At 39.7% G+C, this 27,754-nt stretch overlaps 1 protein-coding gene across 11 annotated transcripts in view; it reads left to right on the top strand.

Annotated features, from left to right (window-relative positions):
• The window catches only part of MAST4 (microtubule associated serine/threonine kinase family member 4), a gene marked incomplete at its 5' end in the record, with an annotated part of 206,005 nt that overhangs the window by 112,033 nt on the left and 66,218 nt on the right, over nt 1-27,754 (top strand). For 2 of the 11 annotated variants that reach the window (XM_081929319.1, XM_081929318.1), the window contains one exon: nt 3,205-3,623. The exons of 8 other annotated variants lie outside the window; for them this stretch is intronic. In XM_081929319.1, the coding sequence (XP_081785445.1) occupies nt 3,532-3,623 (92 nt within the window). Of the gene's footprint in view, nt 1-3,204; nt 3,624-13,104; nt 13,124-27,754 lie in introns of those variants that run through there. One more of the 11 variants, XM_081929312.1, reaches the window with a different exon arrangement.

The raw sequence follows: 27,754 nt of genomic DNA, 5'->3' as shown, positions 1-27,754 counted from the left end.
TGGTCCTTACATCTGAAGTGCTTATTTACTCTTGGAGCCTAGTATCACCAACTACAGCGAGTCTTGGGAGGATTCTGCCCCTTTGGAGATTTCCAGCATCTTGGGCTCAGCCCTGTTTTAACATTCAGAGCCTCATCACTGCACCATTTCCTTTCCTTCCTATAGAGTTTGTAAAGGTGTAATTGTAAATGTGTTGTATAGTTTTCTGACAAATTTTAAGCTGCCATTAAAAGGTTGAGGCCCTTTCTCTCCAGGTTACCTGCACAGTTGCCTACTCTTTTGACACTTGTTTGAGGTGGTTGTATTGTAATCTCAGTAAGGTTTAGCAGGAAGTGGTAGAGGACAATCTGACACATATTGTCCCTTGTATTTCTGATATTTTTTATGATCTGTGATATTGTGTGTGTTGACGCTGGTCTGTGACCGTATTAATAAATTCATTCATTCAATCTGACACAGTACATGGCTTTGCTAACCCTCACAACAGCCCTGTGGTTACTAAATATGTCAAACATGCTCAGTCAGATCTTAAAATTGTCTTAGATATCAGGGGTGGTGGTATGTATGTATACTACCCTTCACCCAAAGATCACAGGGCGGTTCACAACATAAAAATACAAAATGAAAAAATAAAATGCGTAATAAAGATTAGTTCATATGGGGAGATGGTCCTTTAGGTATTGTGGTCCAATAAAAATTCTCCAGAAAGCTCATATTACTTTGAATTTGTAGAAATGTATTTACCAAACAGCCTTAGGCAAGCCACTCTTTCTCAGCTTCAGTTCCCTCATCTGCAAAATGTTGGGAAAAGAATACACTTTGAATACTTAAAAGCGTTGTACAAATGCTTAGCCAATTTTAGCCGCTGCTTACTAAAGCAATGGCTCTGTAAGGATGGAGCAACCCCCCCCCCCCGAAGTCAGCTTTACATTGTTTTGAACCTAGGCACGTTGTTCTTTATCTGCCTTTCACCCTAAGGGCCCAGGGCAGCAAATAAAACAACAATATTGAAAAAAAAATAAAAAAAATCCTTCCAGTAGCACTTTTTTGTTTTTTGTTTTGACTATGGCAGACCAACACGGCTACCTATCTGTAATATTGAAAACAGTTTAAAATAACTTACAATTACAGGAGTAAGGTTGACATATATAAAAATAAAATAAAATAATGTCCAGTAGCACCTTAGAGACCAGGAACAAACTTAGCTGGTCTCTAAGGTGCTACTGTACAATTTTTTAATTTTTTTTAAATATAGTTCTACTGCGACAGACCAACACAGCTACCTGCCTGAATCTAGAAATAAGGTGGGTTCTTAAAATATACTTCTGAAAGGCCAGGGTTAAGTGGTGCAACTTCAGCATTTCCCAAAACCCATATAAAGAAGATGCTAGAAGCATCTCTGTGGGGCCAGAGTTCCACAACTTAGGGGCTAACAGGGAGGACACCCTCCCCTGTCCCCAAACTTCCGCAGGCAGTGAACAGCCAAGAGGACCCCCTCTGCTGATCTTAGCATCTGAAAGAGTCTGTGGGAAAAGAGGTAGCCTTTTGGGCCCAGGTCATTTAGGGCTTTAAATACTAACATGAGAATCCTGAATTGCACCCAGAAATGAACATTGGAGTTGTTTTAGAGCAGGGGTTGTTTGAGATCTAAACAGAACCCCATCCAGCAATCTGATTGCTGCATTTTGGATCCTTTGAAGTTTCTGAGTTGCCTTCAAGGGCAGCCACATGTAGAGCATAATCTACCAGAGCATGAAGGACAAGTCATCTTTGTCCAAAAGGGTCTGCTGAAGCAGCCAAAGCGGAAATAAAAAGGAAATTGTTTACGTGCAGTTTCACAAGGAAGATAGGATTTGCTTTGCATCTCTTACTGCATCCTGCGTGGTAGCCACGAGAAAATGCCTTTACATTTCCAATAGCAATGAAGATAAGTGCTGACTCTCAGTTAAGTGAAGTTCGGATTGTAGCATTTGTCATGCTTAGAAATAATTTCTGTTCTAAGCATGGCTAAGACTGTATCCAATTTACTGCTTTTGAAAATAGCCAGGCGTACTTCTTTGTACAGGAGGAAACTAGGGCAGCATTAGAACTAGGGTAACACAAGAATGGAAAACTTGAGAAAGGTGATAGAGCATGAACTGAAGTTAAAGGAACAAAGTGAGAATGAGAGATGATTCTGGCATAAGAATCCAAATGCGGCTAAGGGTATAAAACTGCAAAGCTGCAAGAATTAGTATTGGGACTAATGAGTAGGTGCTCAAGATGCCTCCAAGTGGAAGAAAGTATGAGGTGTAGCTGTAGTTATTAAATAGTTTCTCCTGCCACACCCTGTATTCTGGCTTTTCTTTTTTCTTTTGTTTTTGTTTTCAGTGCTGGACTGAATGGGCAATGAGTTTTAGTTTTGAGATGGGTGGCAGAATACCTCTCCTCCCACTCCTGGTCTGTTCACCTCACCCATGGTACAGGTATTGCAGCTTTGCCAATTATTAATAAGTTCCCAGCCGAGCAAGTAGAGTTACATCTGTTATTTAACAATTACAGATTTAACATGGAACTCCCTGGTGTCACTTTTCTTTAAGACAAAGATACAAATTTACTGGTTTTAGGTATGAATAGAATACCTATTTTGCCTATTATATGTTCAGTACAATAACACTTCTGGGGTGAATGACTTATTTTTTTCTGTGAACGGTGCTTCGAGTACCCTCTGGTTGGGGGGAAAGAAAGCTTTTTGCAAGCCTCTTACTGAAATCCTCTCCTTTTTATATCAGTGACTGCTAGAATTCTGGAAGAAATGTGTATTTGCAGTGGAAAGATTAAAGAAGGAAGAGTTCTTCTTTCTTCTGCAGTAAAGGAGACCCTGATTTTGTTCACAGCCTCTCAATAATCAGGAAGATAGTATCAAAAGTGATAGGTTTAAGTCTTGGAAAAGTCTCTGAAAGATGATCTCATTTCTGAAGCAGCATGGGGGGGGGAACAACTGTGTGAACTTTGAGATTTATTCTTCATTAATACTAAAGGAATTAAAACTGGCTATGTTGTTTATTTAATGAGACTCTTAAAACAAAATTCCACGTTGAAATTATGACCACCAAGAAAGCTACAGAAAAAAACAAAGATTATAACCTTCCCCCCTTTGAATGAACCTGAATGGTATCTTCCAAACAGATGACAAAGTACCTTTGGCTGAATCACACGTACAAGGACAGGGTTTTCAGCAGAATGGGAGGGCTAAAACTATTGTAATTTTTATTTAAAGCTTGGCAGCATACGCATTAGATCATTTACACAGAAAAAGAAAAGTTTTTTTATTTATTTTTAATTGAGAACAGAAAGTTGTTCGCTACTAAGGAAACCTATAGTATCCAGCTACTTTGCTGTGCTTTAAAGTTGCCTTGAGTGGAGCTAATGTTTACATTTTCAGTGGGGAGGAAGATAATCAAATCGGGATTATTTTCCTTTTTTTCTTTTTGTATATATCCCTCCTTTTTTAAAGGGGAAAAACACAACTTGTGTGTTTAAGGAAGGAATATGGATATGTCTGATCCACATTTTTGGACTGTGTTCTCAAGTTTTACAATGCCTCATTTGAGAAGTGGAAACAGACTCCGCCGAACACAAAGGTAAAAACTGAGTTCAGGAAGCTTATGTTTCTAGTTGTTTGTTGCCGTTCTTATAAAGTTTTCAAAATGTAAATAAATTTTGGCCACATACAGTTGCCGAATAGCTTGTAATGCAGGTAAATACTGCTTCAGCACTTCCGCCTTCTTTGTTTTGAGGTTTCATGCTACTTTTAACACTCAGTAGGCTATAATTAGTTTGTAGACTTATGGCTACCTTAACTATAGGTAGAGGAAAGAAAGTTTCAGTATTTGGATTTGTGCATCAATGAAATCTAATCACTGAACCTTTTATTGTTTCAAGGTTAGTAAATAACTCTTTTGTAGAGAAAGTTCAGTTTCAAATTAATGTTCTATATCTAATTCACTTTTCCCCCAGAAAGGGGTTCTTTAACTGGGGGGGGGGGGAGTGCCACTTGTTAATACTGTGATTTTTCTGTTTATCGGAAAATGTTTTTCTGGAAGACAATTAAAATAACTAGAGAAATGTGGCATGTAAATAAAGTTTGGATTATTATTTTTGAAATGATTGCATTAATCTGGTGCTTTTGCTTAACCTGTGATAATAGGCTCCTTTTTTGTTGAGTGACAGCTTGATTAGTATTTAATCAGTTTTTTCTGAATTTTGGCAGGATGTTTTCATTGGTCTATGTTTTGATACTACTTGTGTGTCAAGAATTAAGGTACATTTCTGTAACTACAGCTTTTCTCACTTCAGTCAGAAGCAATAACAGAATAATGACAAGATGTAATCTGAAGTACATAACTAGTGAATTTGATAGAAACTAGAAACTAGAGCTATGTTAGAAGAAACAAAAAATTGATTAGAAATGAGCTAACAAGTGTTTTTTACACTATGCCTCACATGTAGTTATTTATGTATTTTTAGACTGCCTTTAGCTAGAATCCCAGGGTGGGTTTGAAAGCAATCAAATAAAAGATACACATCATACAGTCATATTAAAATATATAAACATTATATAAAACAAATTACAATAATAAAAAATTAATATAGCAGTAGCAACTCATCCACTTTTGGAATTCAGTTAATGCACAACTTCCAAAGTTTGAAGGGAAACCATAGATCTTCAGCTGGGACCAGAAGACCAGTGAAGGAGACAGGTGCACATCCATAGAGGGGTAATTCCACATGCAGGGCACCACAACAGAGAAGACCCATTTTAGTACTTAGGCTAGTGTAACTCATGGTTTACTGATGTGTAAATAGTCTATTGACTCTTGGAAACTTTGGGTACAGTCTGCATCTGTTTATGGATACATCATCATCATCATCATCATTATTAATAATAAAACACTTTATTACCTGTCCTTCACCATAAGGTCCCATAGTGGGTTACAACAATTTAAAATTCAAAACAGTTTAAAACAAGAGAGTCACAGGACTAGGGTAGTTCCTAAAAATGTATATCAGGTGTCAAAAAGCCAGGGTAAAGAGGTATGCCTTCAACATAGAATAGAAGCTCTGTAAAGAAGGTGCCAGACTCCTCCTTCACAGTAGGGAATTCCACAATGTAAGGGCTGCCACAGAGAATACGCTCTCCTAACACACACATCCCAAACCTCTGGAAAAACCCTGTTGATTTTAATACCTGAGTGGTTCTGATAAATAAATATTATTATTTATTAAATTTGTATACCGCTTTATACCCATAGGTCTCAGGGCGGTTACAACATAAAATTACAATATAAAAACACAAAATACATAGTAAAAAACAGCAACCAGTACCCACTCCCTCCCCAACACATTTTAAAAGGCCATTGGATATCAGTCAGCCAAAGGCCTGGTTAAAGAGGGACGTTTTTGCTTGGCACCTAAAGGTGTATAATGAAGATGGTCTTTCATATATTTGAGGACTAAGTCATTTGGGACTTAAACATGAATGTGATCACCTTGAATTAGGCCTAGAAACCAACTGGCAACCAGTACAGCTGTTATAAAGAGATAATATGAGCAATAAATGGAACCCTAGGCAGGAATCTGGCTGTTGTATTTTGAACCAGCGGAAGTTTTTGAGTCAATTAAATGCTGCCCCGTTTAAGCTGAACCATAGTTAGCACGGATGTGGACACATTGCTAAACTCTTGTTAGGAGCATAACTACAGCTGTGGTGAACTCAGACCAGGGTCTACCTAGTCCAGCTTTCTGTTTTCAAACTTGCCAATCTGTGGGAAGCCTAGAAGCAGTCATGATGGTAATAACACTCTTCCAGTAGTTTGTCAGCAATTGGTATTCAGAGGCACATACTTCTGATAAAGGCAATATATATAGCTATCATGACTAGCGGCCATTATCAGCCTTTTGCTCCATGAAACTTTCTAATCCTTTTTTAATATTTTCCAAATTGGTGGCTATCAGTACATCTTGTGGTAGAAAATTTTGTAGCTTAACTATTAGCTAGACAAAGTTATACTTCTTTTTATCTGTCCTGAATCTCGCACTGTTCAGTTTTGGATTACCCCAGGTTCTAGTGTATATGAGAGGGTGGAAAACTTAATTCACTTTCTTCATACCATGCATAATTTTCCTGTCCCATCCATTTCTTGTGTGTGTGTTTTTCTAAACTAAAATGTTTTGGGGCTGGATAATGTCTTATGGCTGCTTGGGGGAGGGGACCCTTTGGAACCACAAAGGCAGTTGTGAGTTGCGTAAAGGTAAAGGGACCCCTGACCATTAGGTCCATTCGTGACCGACTCTGGGGTGCGACGTTCATCTCGCTTTATTGGCTGAGGGAGCCGGCATACAGCTTCCAGGTCATGTGGCCAGCATGACTAAGCTGCTTTTGGCGAACCAGAGCAGCGCATGGAAACGCCGCTTACCTTCCCGCAGGAGCGGTACCTATTTATCTACTTGCACTTTGAACTTCGAACTGCTAGGTTGGCAGGAGCAGGGACTAAGCAACGGGAGCTCACCCTGTCGTGGGGATTCGAACTGCCGACCTTCTGATCGGCAAGTCCTGGGCTCTGTGGTTTAACCCACAGTGCCACCCGCGTCCCTTTGTGAGTTGCATAGGGATAGAGAAATCCATGGAAATAGCTTCATTGCCCTTTCCTCCAGCAGGGAGCCTTTTCATTTGCACAAGAGCAAGTTTGAATCCAGCCCTGTGTTTTACATAGGCCCCTTAATGTGCATAACTAATAAGCTTGGCTAAATCCAAGGCTTAAACCTATAGAAACATTCATTCTGATTGTCATGTCAGATTACAAAATATTTTGCTAGTGCACTGGGTAAGAAAAGAATATCCTCTTTCCTGATTTACTTGAGGAGTGCCATTTGTGGCCTGACATGGGGAGGGGAGTGGCCAGTGTCTCAGGCTCATCGTGGGAAAATGGGGGCATAATGGGACTTCAGGGAGCCAATCAGGTTTCCTGAGGGTGCTGAGCCATGGAGCAGACCAGACAGAAGGCTTTGCTCCATTTGGTCTGCTCCTGGCCTATAGAAGGCATGCCTTGTTTGCTTGCCTAACCTAGTGTTTCCCAACCTTTTTTGGGCAAAGGCACACTTGTTTCATGAAAAAAATCTCGAGGCACACCACCATTAGAAAATGTTTAAAAAATTAACTCTGTGCCTATATTGACTATATATAAAGTAACTCTCTTTAATAGGCATCAAATAAACACAAAGAAAGTATTTTATAATTACTTTATTATGAAATAGTAAGTACCGTATTTTTTGTCCCATAGGACGCTCCGTCCAATAGGACGCACCTACTTTTTTTGGGGGGGGGAAATAAAGGAAATTTTTTTCCCCTTTATTTCCCCCCCCCCCAAACCAGGTCGGGGAACAGTGGGATGGCAGTGCTGCACCTCCCCGCTGTCCCCCGAGCTTGTGGGGCTGGCCCGTGTCTGCCTGGCGCAAGGGGCGCTCTGCTTCAGGGCGCCCCAGCGTCGGGCGGCAGGCTACAGTCCGCAGCATGGGGAACCCTCTGTTTCAGGGCGCCCCACACGCCCCCCGGGTGCGCAAGGCTTGCAACACGAGCGCGGAGCACGGGGCGTCCTCCGAAGGGCGCCCCATGCTCCGCGCTGCCAGCTGCCGCCCGCAAGCCTTGCGCTCTCGGGGGGAGATCCGACTCGCCCGCCTCCCTCCCACGGCACACCAGGCAACGTCTCGCGGCACACTAGTGTGCCGCGGAACACCGGTTGGGAAACACTGGCCTAACCAGTTGCACTGGGCGTTTTTTCAGCCTCCCACCCCCTGTTTAATTTACCTCTTCTTTGCAGGAATGGGTTTGCTGACCAATGACTTTGCTATGGACTGCTGGTTTCAGGGCTGGGGAGAAATTTTGCTCACAAGCAAATTTGCTTTGGCTTGTGGCTTTAGCCTACCTCATAGGAATCGTCACAACCTTTGATGGCGGGAGAGACATTTGGCTGGATCCTTAGTTGGGAGAGATAGGGAAGGGATTGTGGAGGTGGTGCTTTTCGTCCTGAAGCCCAGCTCAGGGGCTGACGGGCCATAGTATCCCCTGCCAGTGGTCAAATCAGGTCTACTAGAAGTAGGCCACACCGTGAACCAATCCCCACCTGTTGGCTGACAGCATATCAGCCAGCAAGTGGACTGGTTGAGTAATGGATCCATGCCTAATGCTTATGTTAAACCTATACTTCTGTAATCAGTAATTTTAATCCACACGGTCCTGTATGATTATTTGCTGCCTGCTCATCCACCCACAACTTCACTGCACGGGAGCCCATAATTGATTAGTGTGCTTAGAGACCAAAAGGGTGTGCCTTTCCCAAGTAGGGCTGCTTCATTATGGCAGATAGCAGGTTGGCTTGGAAACACAAAGTTGGAAGTGTTAAATGGCAACCGTATATGCTATTAATCCAGTGTTTTAATGTCACATGCCTCATATAAGCAACAGATTGTTTTCTTTTGTGTTCCAGTCTAACTTTAGTATTTAATTTTTGTATTGGTTCTATATAATCCACCATTGGCTCAGCCAGTGAAAATAATCATTGGGCATATGCACACCTATTTCCTACTTTGCTAAGGATAGTTCTTTCCCCTTAATAATAATAATAATAATAATAATAATAATAATAATAATAATAATTATTTATTATTTGTACCCCGCCCATCTGGCTGGGTTTCCCCAGCCACTCTGGGTGGCTTCCACAGAGACCAAAAATGCACTAAAATGTCACACATTAAAAACTTCCCGGAACAGGGCTGCCTTAAGATGTCTTCTGAATGTCAGGTAGTTGCACTGTTTTTCTACGTCCTGATCCTCCACTGCCCAGTGGGCTGTTTCCCTTTGAAGATTCAGAACCCCAGACCTCAGAAAGCTTTTCTCCCCCGAATGGTACAGTTACCTCTTCCAGGCCCTTGAGGCACCACATTGGAGACTGCTATGGAGTCATGGATGCTTGGCATGAGTGATGCTTCTTCCAGATACAGAACTGGAGCTTGAGACTATAAAAAGAACACCAAATGCAGTCTTTGTGACAAGACCTCACGTGACTGTACAATGGATGAATCAGTAAACTGGGGTGCTTTTCTTTCCCTTCTATCTCTAAAGTGTGCCGTGCAAACTGTTGATATGAAATGGCCTACTTCAGTGTTTTAGTTTTATGCTTGTTTAAATGCATGTGCTGTTTTTTGTAAGTTGCTTTGAATTACTTTTCATTTAAAATGCCACTAATAAACAAACAAGCAATGAAAAGCTTTCTGTTTGCTTGTTAGTTTTGTCCTTGGTATGGTAGTGCATTGATCCATTTTGCATATATTGCAAAGCCAGACTATGGTTTTATGCAAATGTGTGAGTTCCTGATGTAAAGATCTTAGCTGCAGTGGTTCTCCCCAAGTCTGACTGCTGCTGTGCTATTGGGGGCTAAGCCATGGTTTGGCTTAGCAATACATTTGAACCTTAGCTTGTGGTTTGTCTTGCTGCAGATAAAGCACAAGCTTTAATCAAACTTTATTTTGGCCAGAGCTTTTTTTCAGCCAGAACTCACTGGAACTCAGTTTTGTCACCTCTCAGGTGGGTGCCACTGCCATTATATGAGAGCAAGGGAGGCATTCCTGGTGAGTTCTGGCACCTCTTTTACTAGAAAAGTACCACAGCTTACGGCTCAGAAAGACAAAAATGTAAACCTTGGTTGAGCTGTAACATATAGGCCATCCATGGCTCAGCCCCAGGTAGCATGGCAGCTGCAGGAACTGAGACTGAAGGCAGTCACATCTGCTCAGTTATGCTAAGCCATGGTTTGACTTAATGTTAAGTGTGAATGGGGACATTATTTCTCAAGTGGTGAATTTGGTGGTGGGGTTTGAGGGGGGAATTGCACAGATTTGTATAACTTTAAATAATTTACTTTTTGTTTATTTTGTGACATCACCATATAATTGTGTTGAGTTGTTGCGTTTGGCAGTTGGTCTGAAAAGCAGAACATTGTTTTTTTTCTGTGATTATATGAGAGCTGAGTTTATTAACAACATTGGTATATCATTGAGGACAAATTTGGTTGTTCAGTATATATGAAGTACTGGTAACCCATGTTTATTTGCCAAAGAGTTCCTTTTGGGATTGTAGGTTTTATATAAGATTTTAGAGTGATTGTTAAAGACTCTGTTTCTATCTTTATTGTTAATTTCGTTCCTCATGAATCTTTAAGGTGTTGGCTTTATTTGTAGCTTTTTTGTTTTTGTATATTGCATATCCTAACTTGCTGGCTTTAAAAAAAAAAATACAATAGATGCCAGGCTATTCCATGTACAACCAGACCAATGGTTAATCTAGTCTTGACTTGCCTGTGTTCATCAAGTGCATTTAATCTCACATCTAGAATAATTCTTAGGTGTGGCCTCTGCTTTCATACAACAGTTTGCACTTTAAGTCAGTCTATTATTTGTATTAGCAGGACATTTGTTTTAAACAAATTTGGATATATTGAAATGGAAATGGAAATCAAGATTTGATAAGGAATAAGTTTATTCCCGTACACCAGTTCCTAATAGTATTCATTTTCTCAGAAACCACAAGCTTCACATTTTCAGATTAAGCAATTACAAGCTACTCCAGATGCTGGTATTCATTGATACTACTTTTAAGAACCATTGAGTGTAATTAACATTCACATCCTTTATGATTACTTAGACCTGCTGTGGTAGAACACTTTGTTTCAAACCTGAATAAAACGGAAGGGCAAAACAGCTTGTGGTGAAATCTTAATCATCAGGGGAAAAGAGACTTGTGATTCTGTTGAAAATGATCCAGCAGAGAAACAGCAGATGTAGAATAGTAGCAGTTTGAAGATAGGCACTAGTCCCAATAGATAGAAACAAGTTTCAGAAGTCTGGGACACTAAGATTACTTCCATATTGATTTGCCCATTGGAGAAGGTTCAAAAAAGCAAACTGTACTGCAGTTTATCCGTACTAGCTGTTATTGTCTGAAGGTGTTATTTCATCAGGTCTGGTGTCAGTAAAAATGCCATAGTTCATTTTCTCCCTTAATTGTCCCTACACAATTTTTTCCAATGCATATTATTCCTAAAATTTTATAATCCATATTCATTTCAACACAGTTCTGAATTAATTATTCTAGGTTGTATCTAATTGTGTTTGCACACAGGTGGGAACAGATGTCTTGTTATTTCAAAAGGACTTGGCCTTCCTCACTTCTCCACTGCAGCATCCCCCCCCAAAAAAAAACATTTACTGGGATGCTGGGAAGGGGATTGTAGGGGGAGGAGAGGATAATAAATTGTGTGAATGGAAGGCAATGCTGGATTTAACCCTCTGTAATTAAAAGAAATGACTCCTCTTTTCACTAGTTCATGTGTCTAAATGCTCAGTTTAAAATGTTGCAATGTGCATTGATTACTGTACTACAAAATCACTTTACTGGTTAATTTTACCTAAGAGTGCAGTACAAGTACCTTAAAACAAGTTCCACTGATACTCCTCAGTGGCCATTCATAGGCTTACACCTAAGTAAACACACATAGGCTTGAACCAGATGTGAAATGAAAAGGTATGTGAGAATCTATGGTTGGTTGGCATCCGTTTGTCTCGAGAGACACTGAAAGAGTACACCTTTGGGGGTGAAGTCAAACTTTTGGAAAGTTACAGGGCCTCCACTGGCTGTAAACACCAATACAGGAGAGACATGTTTTGTTGCACTTAGGGCAAATGAAGGTGTCAGGTTGTCCTGATGCAGGTGTACCATGGCATTTCTTCTTTCTGTGTTCTTTCCTGTGGCCATTCCACCTTTGGTCACTGCTCTGGATACAGAACTTGTTTTCAGGCACTGCAGTTTTCTGCAAGGGATTCCTACATGGCGGGGTTAATGTTGTCAGCCTTCGTGTCACATTTGCAGACATCTTTGTGACACAGAGTTGGTCTGCTAATGGCCCAGTGCCTGAAGCCAGCTCCCAATAGAGCACGTCCTTGGAGATCACATAACACAACTTAATTCTTATTAGTACTGGTGGAATGGCTACCTGATCACCAAGAGTCAATCATACTTTTTAGCAAGTAAGCTAAATGGATTTTAAACACTAAGAAGTCTGAATTAAAAATAAAGTATTTATGCAAAGTAGTACTAGGCTGTACTGTAATACTAAAGCAGTTGTTTGAATGAGCATGAGTTTCCATGAGCATGTCAAAAAGAATGCTGAGTGTAAAATACAGATCAATTTCTTATTACTTCCCATTCTTAAAATAGTGGTTGCCACCATATTTGGCAAACATGTCACAAGCTGAGGTCGAAATTATGACTCTGCAGTTCTTAGTGTGCAATAAACTATGTATACAGCTCATACCTGGGGGTGGCTTGTCTTCTACTGTTACTGAGCTGGAAATAGAAGCAAAGCAGTACTGAAGAAGCAAACAAGGGCATAGACCTGATTCTAATCCATAGCCAGACTGGTGAGCCCTGAAGCCAGATCTGGGATCTGGGTGTGGACCAGGGTGAAGCCTGTGCACCTGGGCTATAAAACCTGGGGCTGCCACCACCAACTGACCCACCTACTCTCAGTGAAATACATTTGGGGGGGTATCAAACAGCTATTGGTTGATAGGGCTGGGAAACAACTTTATCTATGGTTGAAATTGATCCACTATGTGGTGGAAAACCACCTGCTGGCATCTCCTCAGGTTGCCCAAGGAGGCAGCTGGATGAGAGATTGGGCCAGCTGGTGGACTGCCTGGAAGAATGGATCCTTGCCTCATGCCATGCCCAAACCCCACAGTGTTGGTAACCAATAAAGCTGTGGCCTTGTTTTTCGCCCGTATGCTGCCTTTGTTTGGTTCTTGCTCACACTTGCCTGCCTCCCCCGTGCTTGGTGTGCAATAGGTCTTAACTCTTCTCTCCAAACAATGACGACTATATTTAAATGTTTTTGTAGTAAAGTCAGTTTGGTGACTCATAGCCTTATGAGCTGGAGTCATGCTTCTTCCTTTTACTTTGTTTCCTAATGCCTTATTCCTCCCAATATCTGTTTTGCAATGAAGAAGCCTGCATTTAAACTGCGTAACAGTGAGTAAAGGGCGTTTCATCTAGGATAAGGCTGTCTCCTAGAGAAATGTTTTCTACCGAGTATTTTTGGCACATTAGAAACTTCGTATCAAAAGGAATCTACCTACTTCATAAACACCGGTTTCGTTTGGAGTAAAGTCCAACTTTATAGATAATGATTATTTTTAATGTTGACTAGGAGTACCGTATGTTGTCCAATGGAAAGCAAATGAGCATCACAGAGTTCTGTTTCTTTCTCATCTATCTAAATATGGTGTTTCAACTTTTTAAAGAAACCTTTGTGGCCATGTCTCTGATTCTACAGCTTTTTATTTTTCAACTTAAATAAAACGACATTGGCAACATAATTTCTCGTATATAATTTTGATGCCATAAGCACATACTGCTTGAAAGAGAAGGAAAAGTAGTTAAGCAAGTTTTGTGGCTGTCTGGTTTTCACTTAGAAGGCTTATGCCAAAGCACATGACTGATGCTGTGCCACCCAAAGATTATTAATGAATAGGCCATGCCTTCCTTTGCTGAGGGCACAAGAAGGGACATGTAGAAAGCAGGAGAGTTTTTACAAAAGTTTCTTCTGACTTCAGGCATGATTACTCACTGCTTTTTCCCTGCTACTTCCTCATGTTAAAATGAGCATAGCATGATGTAATTGTCTTGTCATATAATCTGTGAGGTAGTTTCAGAGCTGAACTGAATTTTTCCATTTATACCATCTTCTATTTCCTATTTGTACATTCAGCAGAGGACTTAAGAGTACTAGTCATCTGTACTAAATCAGGTAGCTTCAGTAAACTAGAAAACTGGGTGAGGCCTGTGTGGTAGAAGTTTTTTTGTTCTTTTCTCTCTCCAGAGATTTCTGTTGCTATGGTTGGTGGCAAGCAGATATTCAAGCTGTGAAACTTCTTATGTTAAGTGACAAATGCCCTTACCATTAAATTTGTGTTAAGCAACTATTAAAGAGCTAGGACCCCACCATTATGAATTTGAAGTCTTCTTTAAAGGAAAGTAGTTTAAGGTCTGCTAGAAAAAAGTTGCAACATTACATACTGGCTTGAATTAAAAAACCAAGATGTTATATGAACATTCATGTGGTTTTTTTGTTTTGTTTTTAAAAGGTTGGTATAATATGAACATCAGAGTCCTTTTAGTAACAGGAAAAGGTTCATTTAGAACCAACTTAAGTGCCATTTTCTATCTGTGGGCAATATACAACAAAATAGCACAATGGGACTTCCCCCTCACCCTTTCCCTCTGTGCCATCCCCATGCTCCAGAGAGTTTTCAACATATCCTGTTTTCACTGTTACTATAATGAAATGAAAAGAAAAACGCAGTGTCAGGATATCAAAACCCAGACAGTTTTCACACAATTTTGTGTGATTGGATGTTTTGGCTAGGTTATGCATTGTCATGGCAAGCTGTGTGGCAGTTCATATACTTCTAAGGTTTAATACATAACAAGGGGAGTAACGAGAGCGGTGAGTGACATGCAATGCTGAAACAAAAAAAGTTCCATTAACCGTGTTATCACAAGACACAGAAGACATCAGTTGATGCCATGAACTGGGTTGTTGTCCTTGTGTTGTGCTTTGAACTACTCCTTGAACATGGTTTACAGTCATATTTTCCTTCACGGATGTTGTTAAATTAGAGTAAACACTATGTCTAACAGTTGCTAAACAGTGTGTTAGATAAAATTAATAGTGTGTTTAGGTGGAAAATTCTTGATTGTAAAAATGCTGACCAAAATATATATTAAAATAAAATATTTGAATGAATTTGTCATTCTGTATGGCAGAAGTTGTGAAAGATACATCATGAAAGCTGCTGTTTACCAAATTTCTCTAGGTTAACAGTCTCTGAACTCAGTTATCCTGTGGCTTGTGTACACAAAGTATGACTCAAAGCTTGAAGTGAGTAGAGTGTCTGGAAAGAATCCCTAGCTAGAACAAGGAACCTTAACTCATCTCTTTTCTTCATGATAAGTGATCATGAAAAGTAAACAAAAGGATTGCTATATTTGATAGTTCACAAGACAGCAGAAAAACACAATGGCCCGTGAATGTTTAAAAATGGTCAGGAGAAGAATGGTAATTGTGTAAACATAGTCAAAGCCAAGGAGCCTTCTAAATATGTAGAAGGAGCTCCTTGAACTTATAAGGTGTTAAAACAAAAAAATTCCTTCCAGTAGCACATTAAAGACCAACTAAGTTAGTTCTTGGTATGAGCTTTCGTGTGCATGCACACTTCTTCAGATATAAGGTGTTGTGATACTTTTTCAATTAGTACAGTAATTACTTTCATGCAGGAATTTTCTCAGTACATACCTAAGATAGATTGGTGTAAAGTGGTACCTCGGGTTACAGACGCTTCAGGTTAACAGAAGCTTCAGCTAACCCAGAAATTGCGCAGCGGCGCCAGCGGGAGGCCCCATTAGCTAAAGTGGTACCTCAGGTTAAGAACAGTTTCCCGTTTAAGAACGGACCTCCGGAACAAATTAAGCTCTTAATCTGAGGTACCACTGTACAGTATATGGCACAGGACAACTGCAGTATGGGACATTTGGTTTTGCATTTGCATTTAACTTTGTTTTTAATGTAAGGAAGTTTTTACAGTCCTATTCCCTCCATCCTCTCTACCCAATCAGATACCAGTCAGATTGTTTCATATCTTAATAACTTAAGCTGTCATTTTAAAAGGAACAAAACAAAGCAGACGCAGTATATGGCTGTCATGAAAGTGTGTGGGTGGAAGCCTGAAAATGCATCAGCTGTGGTGAATTCTGACAGCAAAGACGTTATAGGGATCCTTAATTGCATCATTCCTTAACTGTATCATTCTATTTCCATTGTTAGATTCTTGAATCAGTGTTGGGGATGAGAAGGTTTTTGCAGTTTAATTGAACCAAAATTAAATGTTGGGATTTCACACAGCACCAGGTCAGATATAATTTTTCTCATGAGAATGGTATGGTTGAACTCAGATCCTGTCACCTGTGTGAACCCTAACTCATTGTTACCTGATACATTTCAGTTTGATAAATTCTCAGTAAAAGGAAACAACGTTTGAATGAAGATTCAATTTATTTTAGACATAATGTTAAGAGATGGCTTTACTTGTGCCTTGTGTGTTTCAACCAACATTAATATATCACATCTTTTGTTATTGTGACATCCTTGTTGTACCCCTGCTTTACACTTCATTAGCATTTGTTGCTTGTCTATATTAAGTAATCTTAGTTGCAGTCACATATGTTTCTTTCCTGAGCAGCACATTTCGGACTGTTCTTGGTAGCTCTAATTAAAGTTTGATTTTTCTTCTTACATAATACTATTTTAAACGTTTGATTTAAGAGGGGAAATGAAATAAATGTAATTGGGGGAGACATCAACGCCTTTCCATATATAACTTATTGCAAACATTTATGAACAAAGAGAATACATAAGACAGAGCCTATGCATAAAACATAATATTTTTATTGGGTCACAGGGAAGCTGAATCCATGTTTTCCTTGGTGATGGGCAAGTTTCCAGGAACTGGCTTTTGTTGATTGGATTTCACTGGTTTGTTTATTTAGGACTCATAAGTGTTTGCCTACATTACACCCTAAAAATAATGGCATATTGTAAAGCCAAAGTGTGGTGGTTACATGGTATAGAAATAATTGAGAGATCCAAAGAAAAGGACTCGTACCAGTATCAAGATGTAAAAGTAACTGAGCTTTCAAAACTGTGTCTGTTTAGGAGAATGATAGGGTGACATATAAATATATTGCCTTGGAATATAATTGCAAGGGCAGCTCCTCAAAATAAACAGTAAGTTTTTGTGGAAAGTTTTCCCCAACCTGTAGCACTGGGGAACGGCCTTTTGGACCCTTGGCAATCATGCTGTGGATGTTGCAGGGCTATCAATTATCCCCGGTGCTATTTAATAGCTGTATGAAGCCACTGGGATAGATCATTAGGTGATTTCTGGTTTGATGTCATTGACACGCTGATGACACACAGCTCTCTTTTTCTGTAACGTCTGAGTCAGAAACTATTTAGATGGTTAGTTCTCACATCTGGGAGCTGGTCAGTTACATGTTCTGGATTGGGTTGCTCTTACTCTTAACAGAACAGGCTTGCAGCTTGTGAGTGCTGCTAGATTCAGCTTTGTTGCTGGAGGACCAAGTATCTGCATCTTCTGCTAGCTTTAGTTGGTATATCACCTATGGACTTTCCAGGAAAAGGATAACTTGGCCACAGTGGTTCATGTCTTGGTAATAAACATCAGATTGCTTGCAACACAACACACACTGTGTTGGGGATGTTTCTTTCCAGAAACTACAGCTAGTGCTAAATGCAGCAGTTGGTTCCTTTGCACGATGACCTTTTGTCAGAGTATATCACTATTGCTGAAAGAGTTGGCCTTTTCTGCCTATACACTATTGGGCTATGTTTAATGCTTACTTATTGTTTATTAACTATGAACAACTTAGGACCATGTTATCTTTAAGATCTCTTGTTCCCTATGCTACCACCCAGTCTTTATGTTCAGGGATGAGGTTAGCTATTTATTTATTCCATAAATAAATACATTTATTAATTATAAATAATAAATCTTCCATGTTTTGTCTTTTCCTGTTAGTTCACTATAAAGCAGAGATATAAAAGAATATGCACCCAAGCTAAATTGTTTGCTACCATCAAGATGCTCAGACAATAAAATTCTTAAATCTCACTCTGTAGCCCAACTTGGAAATCATAGTAGATCATATAATCTTATAGCAACATATTCTTGTTCTGCTATAAGTGTCTAATCTGGTTTCTATCAAGATATAAAAACAGCCTGATAAACTTCTTTAATATCAAGATGAAAGTATTCTTTCTTAATAGGTAAGTCTGTGTATACTCCAGCTGCTAACAGCCAGCTGTTCCCACCATAAAAATGATAAGATTTGACCATAATTGGTAATATCAGTAGAGGCAGTGTATTGAATATGATAGTATTATTGTATGCTGTTGATATTTTCTGAAGCATCCAAAGAAGTTTACCAATGAACAGCCTAGAAATATACTAAATAAATTGAATGGGCTGAGAAACAGTGAATTGTTAAAACCCTCTTTGTGATAATAAATGTTCCTAGGCTATTAATTATTAACCATTTAGCTTCCTTTTGTTAAAATGGCCTTAATAAATATTTTAGAATAAATAACTTTAGCTTTGGACGGTTTTGGCCACCTCCTAAGAGCAGAAGCTGGATATCACTTAATGGATCCACAGAAAGTATAAGAATATGATATCGACTCAAGGATGTGTCTGGTGGAAATACTGTTTAAAATTGTCTATTCATAAAGGCATCAATGTACAAAATTGGCTGGTTGCCTAATTCTGTCAAGTGTACCCTGTCACATAGTAAATTGGCTTATATAGCAGCTAATCATATAACACCATATATTTTACTAGTCACATATTCAGCTGAAGTCTATATCAAGCAGTACTCCAGATTATGTAACAGGATATTTAAAAATCCAAGGAAATGTATCATTCTCACTGAAATGTCATGTTGACATAATACAAAATGACAACAGAAAAAAAATTGTACAGGAGCAGCATAAGCCATAGTCTTCTAGAGATCCTTCTAATAATGTCACAAACAAAAATAGGTTAAATTTATGATGGGATATGAGGAAAGCTTTTAAAAAAGTTTGTTTCCTTGTTTATGCAGATAACCCATTCCATAGACCTCTGCTTTGCAATCAAATCCCGCCTTTCCTGTCCAAAAGTGGAAATGTGTTAATGTGCAAAGCAGGTACTTGGTGGCACATTTAAGTGCTCATAAGATGTTTCAGGATTATTTCCACATCATTAAAATTTGACTGCACTAATTTTTCATATGTCCCTCACTTGGGCCTTATCTAGCTTGAAAGGTAACATTTGAATCAAAGGGCAGTTCCCTAACTGTTTAGATTTGCATATGTGCTGTGATGCTAGGTTTTTTGCTGTGAAATAATTAAGGTTAATTCTGTCAGTGTGACAAGATGCGTGACTTTGGGGAGGTAGAACTCTCAGTGTTCGTCAGTGTAAAAATTAATCAATATTACGCTAGTAATTTATATTTAATGGACCAGTGCAGCATTTTGATGAAATTGTAAATGTAAACTTTCAATAAGATGCATTAATAGAGGCTACAATGAAAAGTAGCTTGTGGGATTTTAAAAGCATGTTACAGAAGTTTAGTTATTTGCTGACAAATTGTGTTTTGTTCCATTTTAAGAATATATAGTGGAATGCAAATTTTTGTACTGCATGTCATTTTCTCCTCTGCTAATAGAGCAATCTCAGCAATGCCTTTGGAGCTCTCTCTTCAATTCTCCTTCTAATCAGTTTGTCTTTTTGCAGCATTTTTTGTTTTCTTTTTTAAAACCCATTTTCTAAAATCAAAACATGCCAACCTACTTTGCTGAAGACTATTTAAAGATGAACAAACAAGCGAGAAGTGGGGGTGCACAGTCAAACTCTGCTCTCTCCAGCACATCACCTGTACAGTGTACACTCTTTAGAGCCCTTCATGAGTTTCACGATGAAGCACTGCGTGGGGAGTTCTCTCTTCTTGTGTGGTCGTTCCCTGCACAATTTAGAACCCTGCACAGCCAGGATTTTAAATCAGGCATGGAGACTCCGTGGAATCAGATAAGGTTGCTCCCCACTTCAGACTTTTGCCCTCAAACTCATAGAGGGTTCTAAACTATGAAGAAATGTCCAAATAGGCTTATGTGAGGTACCTGTGAGAAATACGGAATGAGCTTGTATAAAATAAGGCTATTGTTGCCTGAAAGCTGACACGGCATTGCAACTTAGAGACTGCAGTGAATCACAAGATCTTTGGAAACTATACAGCAAAATGTAAACCTATAATTGTGGGTGCTGTAGATGATGTGCTCCATGACATGTGTTGACAATTGCAGAGGAGAAGGGGAGCTATGTATGCAAGGCTTAATACCTCTTTAGGGACAGATTTCTCCGTATTTGCAAATAAAGGATTAACATACAGTAAATATTGAAAGCCTAGAGATGAAAACTGCTAAGGAACTGACTGCTGTAATTAAAATCATGCTTCTTTGGGATAACTTGTCCTAGTCTTGCAATTCGGCATGGAATTATTGTTATGGTTTGCTTGATTTCTCCAGCATGAAATCAAGACAAAAGATACAGAAAGAAGAATAAATATTAGAACTTGCTAGGGAAATATGTCCAATTGATGCCAGGAACAAGCAATTTGGGTATCTTTCCCACCTCCCAAAGTAAACTATGTAAACTCTGATTCACCATTTCCAACAGGTGGTTGTTTTCCAAGGCAGCCGCCACTCTCTCTTTGTCAGCCAGTTGCTTGTTTACTGCATGTTCTGAGGCATGTGTTCCAGGGGTTATGTGGACATCCACCTTAAACCTTTTAGGGAGGGGTCTGATCAGCTTCACTTTGATCAAAAGGCCAACTAGCATTGCCAGGCTGCAGTGAGGAATGGTGGGAATGAATTCCACTGAAACAGTGCTCTCAGCATCATTTAACTCAGGGTCAGCAACCTTTTTCAGCTGTGTGCCGGTCCACCATCCCTCAAACCATGTGGCTGGGCCAGACTATATTTTTTTTGGGGGGGGGGAAATGAACGAATTCCTATGCCCCACAAACAACCCAGAGATGCATCTTAAATAAAAGCACACATTCTACTCATGTAAAAACACCAGGAAGGCCCCACAAATAACCTAGAGATTCATTTTAAATAAAAGGACACATCACACTGAGAAGGTGATCCGGCCCCCGGGTCTTAGGTTGCCTACCCCTGATTGAACTTGACTCGAACCTGTTCTGCAACTTGGGTCGTTGATGCAATGAATGAGATTTAGAAAGTGAAGGAAAAACACTCTACCAGCAAAGCACAGCCAGGCACAAAGCCACAGGCCCTTGAGCAACTGCTGCCTCTTCCTTCCTTGCACAGTTTGAAGGGTCCTTGGAGGCCATCCAGTCCCACCTGCCTGTTCAGTGCAGGATTTTGCAGCTCTAGCCTTCCTGCCAGGAAGCCCCCCCAGCTGCCAAGGGTCCACTGTGAGAGTATCAGGCTGAGGAAAAAGTCCCCGCGGAGCCCCAAAAGTCACCAGGAAGGGTGGGATGGCTGCACTGTGAAAACAGTATGCACTCTTGTTAATAAATATATAAAGTAATAATAAGTTGGATCATCGAAACTTTCCAGTGTACAGTGGTAGCTCAGGTTAAGTACTTAATTCGTTCCGGAGGTCTGTTCTTAACCTGAAACTGTTCTTAACCTGAAGCACCACTTTAGCTAATGGGGCCTCCAGCTGCTGCCGTGCCACAGGAGCACGATTTCTGTTCTCATCCTGAAGCAAAGTTCTTAACCTGAGGTACTATTTCTGGGTTAGCAGAGTCTAACCTGAAGCATATGTAACCTGAAGCGTATGTAACCCGAGGTACTACTGTACAGAATAATATAGCCATTGCCTGCCTTCATCTGTTCTACCTCCTTAGTTCATGAGGTTTTTACATTTCAATAAATGTTGATTCAGCCAACTAGATATTAACTAAATGATAACCACCGACGTGAAAACCCTGCCATGCTATAAATTCTCTTGGGGATAATGCTTGTGTCATACAGTGTTTCTGCTCAGTTGAGATCTAAATGTGAAGCACATAGCTGGTGAATACAGAATTTGATATATTTTTCTATATTACTGCTAGCAGTATTTTGCACCATTCTTTGCTTTATTTCTGATATTTTCATGTGTGCTTTATAAATATTTTAAGATTTGTTTAAGACTGCAGATTGGGAATCTTGGGCTATTACTATTATTTTAATTGCAACTAATCGAAGTGGCATATAGGCACAGAGAACCCAGCCATCTTGAAAATATGGCAGCCAGCACCAGGGTCAAACTACGTTTCATGAACACATGGCACTTCTAAAATAATCCTGTTCAGAATATTACCCTCGTTTGCGAGACAAGTGAGTAAGCTTTTTAAAAGCCAGGGATGTAGGCTATAAGGCAGAGAGGCAGTATAGCTTGGCAGGCAAGCAGAGAACAGATAAGGAACCAACTGGGAAATAAACAGACTGAAGGGACTTGGGGATCCTCGTAGTAAGAACTTTCAAGGGTGATGGAAAGGATGTCTCTCTCCCCCCCCCCCCCCGCAAGGGATCCCAGAAAAAGAAGAAATGCCCTCCGGCAGGCCCATACTGGGGTGGGGAGCAACTGGGTATACTTGTCCTGGGGCTTGGAAGGCTAAGCTGGCTGCGGGGGGGGGGGGTCAGTGGCCTGGTGGACTTGCACCGTTATGCCAAGAATGTCCTGGGCCTTCCAGCCAACTGGGGACTTAATGGGCGAAATGGCCATGCCTGTCCATATGCATTGCAAGGCTTCAATAGTAAAATCTGGATCTATGTTACTGCGTACAGTCGTACCTCGGGTTACAGATGCTTCAGGTTGCGGTTTTTTGGGTTACGGATGCGCCGAAACCCGGAAGTACCGGAATGGGTTACTTCTGGGTTTCGGCAGATGCGCAGAAGCGCTAAATCACACTTTGCACATGCGCAGACGCGGCGCTGCGGATTGCGAACGCTGCAGGTTGAGAATGTACCTCCCGCACGGATCACGTTCACAACCTGAGCGTCCACTGTACTAGCATGTAGCGTTAGATCATATGAGGTGCTGTGTCTCGTGGAGAATAATATTGTCCCAGGCCTAAGACAAGCCCTGCATGGGCCTGCCCTCTGGGCTCTGCCCTGTTAGCGTCATGGGCTGAATCAGTTTAACATGCACATTTCAACTCTCAACCAGTGTTCCCAATGATCAGCACGGTCAGTTATTTCTTTTGAAACAAACTTCCACTTACTACGTCACAAAAATAGCCATTAATGCTTTTCTCCTCAATATGTGAAATGCACCCTGCAGATACAAAGATACATGTTTCTTCACACATTTTTGGATATAGCCCTGGAACTAAAAACAAAGCTCTGGCATAAATTTAAGCTGTTAAAAAAAAAAAAGCTCAGTTTTTGCCCTTATAGACAGAGGCGAGGCAAAATATTTGTGTACTGTGAAATTAAGTTTGCTGAAAGTAGCAACGTAGTTATGAAACCAACCATGCTTTGTAAATCCTTGCGTAACAAGAATATGGTACTAAACATTCATGCCCCATTGGAGTTAAATTTTAACATTTATGTGTTTTTTCATCTTGTGTATATTTGCATTACATGGATAATAAAGTAAAAATACAATGCAGACGAAGGCAGGTCTCAGGAACAATTTACTGTGCTGATAGTCTGACTTAACTATATAATTTTATTGCATTGTGCATGTGTGTAAGGCATGGAAAAGGAAGATTTAACCCTTCTCTCACAGTCAGGAGCTTGATGACAAATAGCAGAGCCAGTCCTAAACCAAATTTTACCCAGGCAAAGTATGTCTTTACCTCTCTCCAATTTAAACTTTAGAATTGTATATATTGTTTGTGTTTGTAAAACAGGCTATCAAAATGTGGTTTGCTCTTCCGATGTTTATCTAGCTTTAGTTAGACTAAAGCAAAGTTCCTAGAGTTTTGGTGTAGGAGGAAATTGTGCTTTATGAAAAAGTGAAACCAGAATGTTTCAATCTCCTTGCATATGGAGAGGGCAAAGGGAAGCACGTGATTTTGAGGTACACCAAGGTGTGTTTTCATAACAAGGAACCATAGCTAGGTTTGATCTAAGCAAATGGCTTTAACTAGTACGTAGTACTTAAGCTAATCTGTTATAACTAGTAATAGCTTTAACTGCTATTGGCTTCAAGATTGTTTTATAGATGAAAAGCCTTTTTGTCTGAAGTTAATAAGGATGCTGAAGTAAAATAGTTTTAAAAGGTGCAAACATGTTGGCATAATTTTTGCAAATAAATTTATAGAGGCTTTGTTCCAAAAAAATTGCTGTGTCCTTTGTAGCTCTCATAGCCTATGTTGAACAGATGATCTGAAGGAGTGTCTCCACCCCCATCGTTCTACCAGGGCACTGAGGTCCAGTGCCGAGGGCCTTCTGGCGGTTGCCTCACTGCGAGAAGCCAAGTTGCAGGGAACCAGGCAGAGGGCCTTCTCGGTAGTGGCACCTGCCCTGTGGAATGCCCTCCCACCAAATGTCAAAGAGAACAACAACTACCAGACTTTTAGATGACATCTGAAGGCAGCCCTGTTTAGGGAAGCTTTTAATGTTTGATGCATTACTGTATTTTAATATTGTGTTGGAAGCCACCTGGAGTGGTGGGGTATAAATATTATTATTATTATTATTATTATTATTATTATTATTATTATTATTACTATTTATTATCATCATCATCATCATCATCACCTGCACCTTAGGCTGCTGTGCTATAAACAGAGTTGGCACTCTGGAATCTGTGCTTAGCAAAGCAAATAAATCTGAAGTCACCTTTCACATCATGTTGAATATAATGTAAACTTACCTAGTGTAAACAAAGTGGATACATACCATATCTTGCCAGAGGTAGCCTACCTCTGTGATATGATGTTTAGCTGTACATTTTTAATAGTAAAAAAGCATGCAGACTCCATCGTCCATTCATTCATTCATACTTGCCTGTATCACTTTATATTGTGTTCCTACATGACATTTGGAATTTAAAATTGGTTTAGAAAGCACTTCATTTGTTGTGCTTTCCAAATACAAAGACCCATATTCTTTTAAAGCTTTATCTTCTGCTCAACCAGCAAGCACATTACAATGACAACAAAATTAAGGGATACATTACAATAGTCAGTGTATGCTGTTAAAGGTACTGCCATAATAGTTTACAGCCCATATATCCATCTTCATTACAAGTGTAAATATTAATAATTAAGGATGTTAAAATGAAATTATTATAAATGATTAAAACAGATGTCAGATTTCAAGTGAAAAGCGTGATAAAAAGCAATTGCTGCCAGCACATTCCTTTCACCCAGCTCTTTTTAGCAATTAACCTTTATTGCCAGTAATTTACCCATGTATTCATAGTAAACGACTCTCTCTGAAGAAGAAACATTAATGGTAGCATACCTAACAGAGCCATTATCTGTGCTGCTGATTGCCTTATCTTGAAAGCTGCACTTAGTAGCACCACATTGCAACGTGATTGTATGTAAATATTGATTTATGGGTCCTTATGTGTTTCATCTGCTCCCTTGGTATATTCATGTAATATGAGGGGTTTGACAGAAGGCTGCTGCCCAGCTGTTGGTGGTTTGAGTTGTGATGACCACTTATCCAATGTGCAAAAAACCCCAGCTAGTTGAGCCTTCCCTATAGCCACTAAATGGTGATCAAAGTGATTGTAGCCCATGTTTGAAACAGTGTGAAATGGGGAGGGTATAAGAATTGCTAGTGGTTTCTTAGTAACAATATTCAGTTTCAAATGTGACCTTTCTCACCAGCGCTAAGTTGATTTTAACAGTTAATAGGCAATTAAATAAATAGGGGAGCATGTCTTTTTACATGTAGAAACAGACATGCCATACTTTTCTTTTTAATAGACATCTGACATTTAAATATAAGCTGTTCTGAATATAGCAGGGTTTTAAAGCAAAACGATAATGTGATAAATGGTCCTCATTTAGCAGAACTGTAAAACAAAAACAAAAAAACTGTGGTTTGAACATTTAAAATTGGATCCCCGAGTGGTGAAAGTAGTTTACAGGAAATATATGTGAAGGTATATGTTTGCCTAGGAGTACTGAGTAGACTATGGTTCCTTAACAATAGTACTCAAATACTAATGTTTCTTTAAGGAACTAGAAACTTGTGAAAGGCATTCGAAGTTCTGACACCACTGCTGTAGAACACTCATGTTCAGAGCCCTATTTACCACTTGTTTTCGGAGCAGATAAAATCCTACTTCGGTTTGGTTTTTATTTGTGTTATTTGGGAAATAGCTTCTCTCATTGAAATCATATTATTGGCCTTCAGGGATGGATTTCGCTTACATGGGGTTGTGACTCCACAACTATGCCACTGCAAAAACAGATTGAGTGGTATCCAACTAAGTCATGCTCTTTGTAGGTCCATTGAAATTAATCGACTTAGGATGAATTTATTGTAAGTCTGTTTACTTCAATGGGTTTACTCTGAGTATGACTTAGCTGGATACCACCCTTCTGCAGGAACTTGATCAGTGTTTTATTTCCTTGCCTATAGAAGTGTGAGCTATTTGTATTTTTGTTGCTTGTGTGCGCGCATGTATGTCTTTGAAGACTTACAGTGTGAATTAAATGTATGCATTCACCCTTCCTTAGTTTAAGCAGACCATAGCTCACTGGCAGAGCATATACTTTCACTTCAGAATGTCCCAGGTATAGTTCCCAATATATTCAGTTAAAAAGAATCAGGTAGCAGATGATGGGTGTTACGGTAAAATCTGGGTGCGAGGCTGCTCTGCCACCCAGCTCATCGGACTAAGTCCGCGGGTCCCTGCGGAGGAAAATGAGCTCAGCCGGAGACAGGAGCAAGCTGCAGAAGATCCAAGTTTATTGCACAACAGGTTCAAGGCGAGATTGAACAGCGAGAAAGGGGTGACATGAACTTTTAAAACTTCCCTCCATGTCCCAGAATACAGTGCAAAATACATCCCAGTTACATCATGAATACATTAAGAAGAGGTTGGGTTACACAGGATTAACATATGGAGATGGGAGGGGGAATACGCAGAGCTGGAGATATGCGCAGATAAGCACATCCTGAGTACCGGTGATGAGAAGACAATGGTCCATGTATGCATAGTCTGCCACCTGGTATTGCCCGGAGGAAAGGCTTGTCAGAGTGATTTGACAGGATTAGGGTCTTGCTTGAGGAATTATGGAGGACAGGGTAGGTGTCATGGAGTCCTAGAGAAATTGAGCAAATTGGCACGTTGATTTTCTATGAATTTTATAGATTTTAGTCCCTTTTGACATTGACAATTGGATTCGGAAATAAATGGATACATTGTAGCGAAGAAGAATGTGAAGAAGACATGCCCCCCCCTTCCGTATCATGGGAAAGAACTGTGCCTGATACCCCAGAGAATCACTGTCAGTCAGAGTACTAGGCTAGATTGACAAATAGTATGACCTGGTATAAGGCAGTTTCCTATGTTCATTCTGAAGATGTAACAGAATAACTTGTATTCCAAATGTTAACATATTTGATGCACACATTTTTGCTCATTCACAATTTCATTATCTTAGGGGAAATAATTTACATGTGTGTTTCAAGGTGGAATATGATATTCTTAGGTGTATTTGATTATAATTACAAGAGTATGAATTCACTTAAAGCTGCAAAGGTCCTGCTTTTTAGTAGATGTATGCGCTTGCCATTCATGTCATAATTATCTGTAATGGAGAAAAATAGTGATTTGCAGTGCTTGAGATGAAAAATGTATGAGTGAAAGAACACATTTATCTTTGTAGGATGTGCCTGGTCTATTTACAAAAAGACGCAGATGTGAAATTTGCTTCAATAATTAGATTTTTAATTAGTATATCATAAGATAGATAGATTATTGCCCTGGATGGAATTAGGAAATCCATGTATCAAATGGTGGTTCTAAATGGTCATCTTTTTTTCTGACATTT

This window comes from Podarcis melisellensis (genome assembly GCF_964234715.1).
Source record: "Podarcis melisellensis genome assembly, chromosome: 11".
Lineage (NCBI taxonomy): Eukaryota > Metazoa > Chordata > Lepidosauria > Squamata > Lacertidae > Podarcis > Podarcis melisellensis.
The sequence above is the reverse complement of the archived record's forward strand: the minus strand, read 5'-3'. Positions and strand labels throughout refer to the sequence as shown.